This window comes from Benincasa hispida, chromosome 7 (genome assembly GCF_009727055.1).
Source record: "Benincasa hispida cultivar B227 chromosome 7, ASM972705v1, whole genome shotgun sequence".
Lineage (NCBI taxonomy): Eukaryota > Viridiplantae > Streptophyta > Magnoliopsida > Cucurbitales > Cucurbitaceae > Benincasa > Benincasa hispida.
In genome coordinates this window covers 8,159,023-8,168,622 of record NC_052355.1, presented here as the reverse complement: position 1 = coordinate 8,168,622, position 9,600 = coordinate 8,159,023, and the positions used below count along the sequence as shown (strand labels likewise).

At 28.8% G+C, this 9,600-nt stretch overlaps 1 protein-coding gene across 1 annotated transcript; it reads right to left on the bottom strand.

The window, feature by feature from the left end:
* Positions 1–2,879: 2,879 nt before the first annotated feature.
* LOC120082065 (D-galacturonate reductase-like) lies at positions 2,880–6,171 on the bottom strand. The gene is given in 6 exon segments (XM_039037287.1): positions 2,880–2,938; positions 2,941–3,091; positions 3,242–3,312; positions 3,315–3,420; positions 3,519–3,762; positions 5,867–6,171. Coding segments are annotated over 6 exon segments (936 nt in total).
* Positions 6,172–9,600: the final 3,429 nt, after the last annotated feature.

Sequence of the window (9,600 nt, the reverse complement as noted above, 5' to 3'; positions counted from 1 at the left end):
CCCTACAAACTTCATAATTTATGCAGACCGTACATGGGAAAAGAGCAATTCAGTTGAGAATATGACGTGCAATGTTGGGAACTTTAGCCTAGAACTGAAGAGGAAGATTTTTGGTATGTAACATAACACAAACCATCTCTTAGAAGATCCTATTTTCATGTTTAATCACACCATTTGATTGGAAAATAATAAGACCTCAAAACTTATGATGTATTCCTTCAAAAGAACAAAATTTAACGAACTACATATTTTCAAATTCTTTGTCATGGACACTATAGATGCGAAGAATCTTCAAGTATTTTTCTCTCTGAAGTTGAGTATACAAAGTTTGACAAGCAGAAAAAGTGTTAGACTTTTCTCTAACAAATCAAACCCAAGTGTACCTCGAAAATTCATCCACACACATAAGGGTATAGCACTTTCCACCAAAACTAATAAATTGCTTTTGACCCCTAAGATCCATGTGCAGAAGCTACAAAACTCTGTTAGTGTTAGTTTGAGGAACCTGTTTGTGAGAGGCTTTAATATGCTTTTTAGCTTGACGGTTCCCATAAAAGACTTCGCGAACACCATGAAAATAGGGTAAACCAACAATAACATTCTTTCCTAACACTTTTTTAACAGATCTAATATTGACCAAGACATTTATGCCAAATACAATTTTAGTTTGTTTAGACATATCGCAAACAACATTAGTAACAATAGGAGACCAAAGATAACAGTTGTTAGAAGAGTGCATACCTGTCAAGAAAAGAGCTTTGATATCATCTGTAGCAAGACATTTATCTTCAGTGAAGTTAGCATGCAGTCTCTGATCATATAACTGACTTATGTTGATAAGGTTAGTAGTGAGCCCTTCAACAAACATTGCATCTTCTAGTGGTGGGAGAACTAGGATATTGCATATTCCCTTTTCCAAGATTTTTCTAGTTGCACCAACACCAAAATTCACTTGGCCAAATTTCATAAATTTGAGATTTGTCACAAAATACTTCTCACAAGTCATATGCCTAGAACATCCACTGTCAAAGTACCAATCATCTTTTGTGGACAATCTAAAAGATATAAGTACCATATTGTATCAAACTTTTGCTTTTCCACGCTACTTCTATTTTAGCATAGGAGCAAAGAGCTTTCGGTCATTACTTTTGCTAACCTGTATAGAGGATAACCAAGATAAATTGACACTAAAACCATTTAATTTAAAATAATAAGGTCTAATATGACCTTTTTTTACCCCAATGATGGTATATCAACACCCTCTTGGAATGTTTTACAAACTACGGAGAAGATGTCGAAGCAGATGTTGAGGACACATGTGTCGACATCTGCTTCTAATTACATCCACCAGTAATGTTTTGTTTCCTCTAGAAATGATTGATCATGAACTCTTCTCTTTGTTTTAAAGTTTCAAGACCTTTTAAATCACCAACTTTCTTCTCTTGATGCGATATCTTATCAAGATCATTTGTTTCTGAGTTCAACATCTTTATACATTTATATATAGATTCCAGCTCAGTCTTGACTTGATTTAGCTCACGTTTAAGAACAGAGACAGTGGTCATCAGTTTATGATTATTAGAAATAAGCGACTCAATTCTTTCTTTATGAATATCCATGAATTTTACATCCTTTAAGCATTATTGGTGTAAAGTACGATAAGAAGTTTCAATCGATTCACGAGAATCTTCATCTTCTTCGTTAGTAATGTCCTTACACAACTTTTCTTGATTTTTGTCCCTATAAATATCCTCAGAAATGTTACTAACAAAGGGCTTTGATATCTTCTTCAGAATCACCAATATCTTCAGAATATTTATCAAACAAAGTTAACACATAACTCTTACTCTTTCTTTTGAGAAAATTTGGACATTAAGATTGATAATGACCATATCCTTCACATTCCCTGCACCAGAAGGATTTTCTTTTATTTTGTGAATTATCAACATTCTACTTCTGATTCTGAGATCTATATGGATTTGAATATGTGCTTCCACTTTCTTTATCATGCATAGGCACATAATTCCCAGATTTATTTTCAAAATGCTTTAGAACCTTGCAAAATTGTTCATGTAGAAAAGATATTGAGTCAACAAGAGATTCTTCTTATTCTACAAATTTACCTTCAAACTGATAATTTACCGAGGATTGTAGGGCAATACCTTGGTTTTTCTTGACACGTGTCCTATCAAAATACATCTCAAAAGTAAGTAGAGATCCCATGAGTTCCTCAAGTTTCATATTGGCAATATCCATGAAATTTCGTTTAAGTTTTGGCCTACCCATATTGTTTTGATGTTTGAAATTGGGTTTTACATACTCGCAAGGTGCTTTCCATTATATCTTGATCAAGTTGTGAAGTAGAGTTTCATTGTCTTGCAAATGCTACGATGGAGCTTCTCTAGGTTAAATCTCTTCTTACTAAACTTGGAATACCTTTTTCCTCTCCTTCAACTCGTGTGAAAACATAGGAGCTGTTCACCTCAGTGCCAATTTTATTCTTCATTCTCACACCAAACATGTGGAGTTAGACATTTATTTTGTACGAGATTTGCTCCTTCACCAAGAAATAGCAGTTCATCATCTTCTTGGTTGTGCCCAAATCGGCGAATATTAAAAACTACATGAATGTGACTAGCATGCAAATTTAATCACAAGAAATGCAAAGAAGTAAACTCATGGCTTAAGATAGAAACAATCATCAAATTTGGAGATTGAATTTGTAATTCAACCATATTTTTGTCTACAAAACAATACAAAAGATAAGATAGATTAAGACACATACATAATAATCCATAACTTTTCTATTGTACAAATTTAGCGATAGAAAAGAGCATAGTATGTTTATGAAAGCAAAGAACAATAAGAGGAAAAGAGAGTCAAAGCTCAGCATCAAGGTGAAGAACCACATCATGTTGGCCATAAATATTGGCAAAACAACAGCTTTGTGCTGAGGAAGTTGGCCAATCTTAGCTGATTCCTCTTCACTCAATGACCAATCAAAAATGTCAATGTTTTCTCTCATTCTCTCTTTGTCAAAGCTCTTTGCCACTATGCTCACCCCTTGCTCATACACCCATCTCAATGCAATCTATAATTGAAAGATTGAAGCGCTCTCACACGTTTAGAGATATTTATCAATTAGGTTCTTTAAAATAAAATTCAAGAATCTAAAAGTGTAATTTATTTGATACAAACATGAAAGTTTCGAAACTAAAAGTAAAATTGAAATGATTTATACCTGAGCAGTTGTTTTGCCTTTGGCCTTGGCAATTTGAGCAATAACATCAGAGCTCACAACTTTATCGTGGCCCAATGAGTCCCAACTGCACCTAGAGGAGAATAGGCCGTTACATGAATCCCTTTTGCTTTACAAAACTCTCTTAGTTTATTTTGATGCCAAAGTGGGCTCATCTCAACCTATATTAAATTAAAAGTATTATTAAATGATTTTATGAAATAAGTTTGTAAAAAGAAATTAAATAGAACAATTAAAAACTAAAAAGAGGCATTATTACCTGATTGAGTATTGGGGGTATTTTTGCAAAGGAAAGAAGTTGTTGAAGCCTTTTGGGAGAGAAATTACTGACACCAATGGCTTTGGTGAGAGAAAGGTTTTGGCATTCTTCCATTTTGTCCCAAACTCCTTTGAGATCAATTGCAGAAATGTCATCCTTTGCAACTGGGACTTTACATACTTCAGGATTCAACTTCAATGGAATGTGGATCAAGTACATATCAACATATTCCATTCCCAAGTTCCTGTTCATTTTTTTTTTATTTGACAATTAATTAATGTATATTTTGTAAAAAGAAATGGCCTCGATAAACATCACTCAAATAATTTGAGATGTAAAAGGTCTTAGTTTTAGGGCTTTCATCAAATCAAGTATGATGATGATGGCAAACTCAAGTTATTGTACTGATTACTTTTTAGTGTTTGAAAGTTTTTTTTTCTTGTAGAGTTTAAATAGATGATTTCATTGCATCGTCAATCGTTCGAATTGAAGTTCAAACGAAAAAGATATGAATAAAAGAAGATTGAAAACAAAATTCGATGTAGTCGATGATGTGGCAAGCATGGACCAACCGTGGCCAGTTGTTGAAGAGAGATGAAAAGAAAAGGAAAAAGAAAAAGAAAAAGAAGATGAGAAAGATAAGATCATGTATAATCGAATGAGATTGTAACATGTGGTATCCAGAATCTTTGAATTAAAAAAGGGAGTAATGTAGTCTTCATACCAAAATCTCATTCTCAATTTTTTTTCTTCCTAAATGTAATCTACACCATTTTCTCTCTCCATTTAATCTCAATCATTAATTCAGTTTACTATAGATCGAGAAATTGATTGTTTTAATTTTAGCTTTTTATTGGGTTTTGTATTAAAGCGTGCTGTGCACATGATATGGATTTCTTTTTAGTCTAGGTGAAAAAAAAAGGTCATTTCTCACATGTAAGACAATTTTTCAGTAAAATACTTAAGAAGGGATCATGTTGAATGAAGTAGACAAATTGTCGAACCACTATAAATTTCAGTGTTTTCTTTTTTCTTTTAACTTCTTTTATTTCTGTACTTAATTTCATTTCTAACTTTTAGACTGCATGTTAGGTTCGATTTATTACTTTACATATAATTTGCATTTAGCTATTAACTTGAATTATTAATTTGTGTTTTTTTTTAAATTAAAGTTTAAGGTCTGTTTTGTATAACTAGAGAAAAAAATGTTTTTATAAAAAAAAATCATTGTTATTTAAACTCTTTTGATAAAAATAGTTTCAAATTATTTTAAAAACTATTTTGAATGGTTATCAAATACTTCAATAATTTTTAAAATGTCTTATTTTCAAAATTAAACGTTAAACCAAATACACCCAATATTTAGTTTTCAACTTTGGACTGATTAAAGTTTCATAATGTTAAAATTTGTAGATAACCTTATTCAACTCTCTAGTGTTGCCATTAGATCCTATCAGTTGTTGTAGGTTTGTCTAAAACTTTTAATTTATCAAATCGTACTTCAAACTTAATTGCTAACTTTCAAATGTTTTGACAATTATTTTAACCTTTTAGTTGAGTTTTGTTTTTTAAAAAAGCGTTAAAATAATAAAGACAATGAAATTTGGGGGATAGAATTTTATTAAGAGTTGTTTTCAAATATAAGAAAATGAACAAAAATATTTATAAATATAGCAAAATTTCGTTGTCTATCTGCAATAGACTACGATATACTACTGTCTATCTATATCAAAATAGAAACGGAGAGTAGTTTACCGCAGTCTATCGCAGACTGTAATATTTACTATTATTTCTAAATATTTTTAATAATTTTATCATTTAAAATACTTTTCTTTTATTAAGTTATTTAGATTTCAGAGAAAAATGACTTCAAAGCCAATTTTTTGTTGAAAGTTTTGAATTTTGACAAAGTTGGTAACTAATATTTGCATATTGGTTAAATTTAATTTATTTCAAAACTCGATTTTATTTAAATTAGTTAGTTTTTGGAGATTTTAATATTATATTTTGTTAAAATTCGTAGGTAAATTCGAAAAAGTAAAAGAAAGGGTAATTTATTGAAATGAGTGATTTTCTAGGTAAAAATTGTAACACTTGTGGTTTCTAACGAAAATTGGTACAAATTGACAAGTTTAAAGGTAAAAACGAATTATTTTTTCCCTTTAAATTATGTTGAGTTTGTTGGTATCTGTTTGTTCATATTTAGTTCACTAAAATTAATTCTAAAATATGATTTGTTTTGGTTTAACAAACTTATTTTGGACTGCAAAAATTTGTTCTTTAAATTAACCTTCCAAAAAATTGTTGAGAAAGAGAAAATAAATAATAAATAATATATAAAATGGTACCTGAGAGTGGCCTTAATCCCATGAAGAACAAGTGAAGGATCAGCAAAACCAGAAGCCAACTTAGAGGTCACAAAGAGTTCATCTCTTGATTTTATAAGCCCTACTCCCAAAGCCTCACTAATCCCTTCCCCAAGAGCCTTCTCCGATCCGTACGAATACGACGTATCAAAATGTCGGTATCCGACTCTGATCGCCTCCACCACGGCAACTTTCGTCGCCTCTGGTCCGACCATCGACATCGTCCCCATCCCGATAACGGGTATCGACTGGCCATTGCTCAAAGTCGCCATTGGAACCACTCCCATTTTTACTATACTATGTTGGTAAAGCCTCCTCTTCACACCCTCCCTTAGCTTAATACAAAGCTTATAATCTGTAATTTCCATTGGAATATTTAGCTGACTTTATATACTCAGTCTCTAAGGAAGTATTAGAATAAATTATTGTATTGATATTCTCATGAAATGAAGTAGTTGATATTGATTTATTGATGATGAATAAACAAAACTATTAATAAAAGTATGTCTATGACCGGTATTTATTGGACTGTAGGGAAACCTACAATATTCGATTAATCAGTTAACAATCACTTTGGTTTGGTTGACTTCACTAATTATTTGATAAATGGGTATGAGTTGTTGGGTTGAGTGAGTATTTATTACCATGTTTATTAAATCCATTAAGAGAAACGGTGGGTTATTAAAACCACATTTTTTATTCACTCAAAACTAACCCTAAAAACCAGGGAATTCCCTCATGTTCGTCGTTTGGATTCTCCACAGATTTGATTTTTTTCTTTTTTTAATCGTCAAAAAAATGATAATTTTTGCATACGTCATGACATGTAATTTTTATGTTTATATTATGATATGGATATTATAAGTATCGAAAAAAACATATATTTTGTGAAATTTTTTGGAAACGGCCACATGTTTGGTCGATTCATATTATTTTTGTGATCTTATGAAAAATGTTACTATACTACATCATATCACATTCTCACCATCATAATCAAATGAAAGTTAATTATCCTATGTACAATTTCAATTCCAAATATATCATCCATATTATATAAAAATAAACGGTATGATATGTGAAATAATAATGTTAAGTTAGCAAGATTCAATATATATACATACAATATATCAATTAGTAATTGGAATAATTACCTTCAATATATATACCTACAATATACAATATACCAATTAAATGAGCAACAATATGAAATATATTTTGTTGGTATGTTTTACAGATTGAAGAGAATTAGAATTATTACAATTTTTGAAAAAAATATATGAAAAATAATCTATTATGTTCTACAAATTGAGAAAAAAATTGAGATTATCCCGTTTATGTCATAAATGATTTGAGAAAATACGTGTATATTTGAAAATTAATCAACAATAGAAAAACATAAAACTAAAAAAATAAAAGAATGAAATAAAAAACAAACAGAAAAAAATAGAACTAATTTCATTCACAAAAAATTGCATCAGATCCCCCAACTCAACTTTGCACAACAAACACAGACAATAATTATCAACTCAACTCTGCAAACAAACACAGATAATTTAACTCCTCAGATAATTTAACTCTCCAGACAATAATTATCAACTCAACTCAACTCAACTCTCTACTTTTATCATGCATCAAACATACCCTTACTGAAAGAACAATAGTTAATTTGATAACTTAGGATGTTACTACTTTTTTTTTTTGGTAGTTTCTTAAATTTAACTCCTTTTTAGAAACGTTTTCTAAAGTTTAGAAAAAGGAAACGAAAACGGGAAAATGTTATCCGTCGGGCCTATATATCTCTAAATTTTAAAATTGAATTAATTAAAGGATTGCTTTTAAATATAGAAAAATGGATCAAAATATTTACTAAATATAGCAAAAATTTATAACTATCAATGATAGATGCTATGACATTGATAGACATTGATAGAAGTCTATTAGTGTCTATCAACGTCAATTTCTAACATTTTGTTATATCTTGTAAGTTTTCAACAGTTTTACCATTTAAAATAATTTTCCTTAATTAAATTTTAAATTATAAATTTAATTATTAATTTTTAAATTTTTTTAAATGAATCAATTTAAACGACTATTCCTAAGTTATTTATAACTATTCTTCCATTATTTAATTTAGAATCAACCTAAAATCACCTCAACCAAATTATTGTGCCCCAAACTCTTATCAAAATATTACNGGTTAAAACGCATGTTAATTCTAATATATAATAAACATACACGTGAAAATTATTTATTTGATTATTAAAATTTGGAATCTAAATATCTAAACTGATTCATATATAAAAGTGGTTTAAAACTTCTCTAGTGATACAATTTGAAAGTTTATCGGTATATGAATTGATTTTTCCATTTATTTTTTTTTTAGTTAAAAGCGCTGTAGATATAATGGAGAGAGTTGACTAATTCATATGAACAATATATAGAAATATTTTACTTTTTTGCTCTATGATGAGAGGTACAAACATTAAAACAAAAGATCGGTAAAAACAAATGAAAACAAAAGATTTAATTTTAAAACATTAGCAATGATTTATTCCATTATATAAATAAATAGGAAAGTGAAAATACAAATTAAAGTAAAACAAAATTTTGCTCTATTTAAATAAATATTAAAGTCATATTTGAATATATATATATATATATATATGTAACTAGAGTGGGGAGATTCGAGCAAAAAATTTCATGCTTAGCAACATACTCGAATACCAATTGAGTTATATTCGGTTCGACAAAACCATTTTTAAATATGAATGCACATGATCCAACTGATAAGTAATATCTTGAACGTCCCCTTAAAGTCAGAGATACATATGTGATCAACAAAGTAAGAAAAATATTTTATTATTCTACTCAACATTACATCAAGGGTATGATATATAAGAAAAACAAGATAAAATGTTAAAATACCTACAAATTAAAGTTACAACAATATTACATTATTCTACTCAACAATATAAAAGTTAAAATACTATTTTAGTATTGTACTTTGAATTTATTTAATTTTAGTCTTTATTTTTTAAATGTTCAATATTGATCCATGTAGATTAAATAAATCTTAAACTTAGTCCTACTACTTTATTGTTGCTTTTTACAAAAAAATATATATTTATAAATATTTTTCTTTAAATTTTGGAAACATATTCATATATTGTATTTTTTTACTAAAAATTATTGATATTATTTAACCAATTTCTATAAAAATAGTATGAAGACTAAAAGTGAACCATTAGTAAATAGGAGACCATGGTATTTTAACCAAAAACATAAATTACTTTGAAATTCAATAATTTTTTTTTATAAATAAAGTTGAAGAAAAGTTTAACATTTTAGGTAGGCCAAGAATTAAAAATAAATATCAAATTTAGTTAATGATTTTTTCAAGAAAGAGAGAAGTTTAAAAAATGGAATAAATTTGAAGTAGTCAAGCTTAGGATAAATTAAATTTAGGTTTGAAGTTTTCAAATATGGCTTTTTGTAGATCGTAATGTTTGATAGAAGTTGAAAATTATTGGCATGTAGACAAAATTTGTTTAAATTTAAATGATAAGAAACAAAAACAAATAATGGTGGTGGTTTTGGTTTCAATTTATATAATAACAAACAAAATTAATTGATGATTCCAACAATACTAAATTGCTTCCATCAAAATGTCATTTTTTACGAGATATATATGTATAAGTTGAACTTATAAATTAATA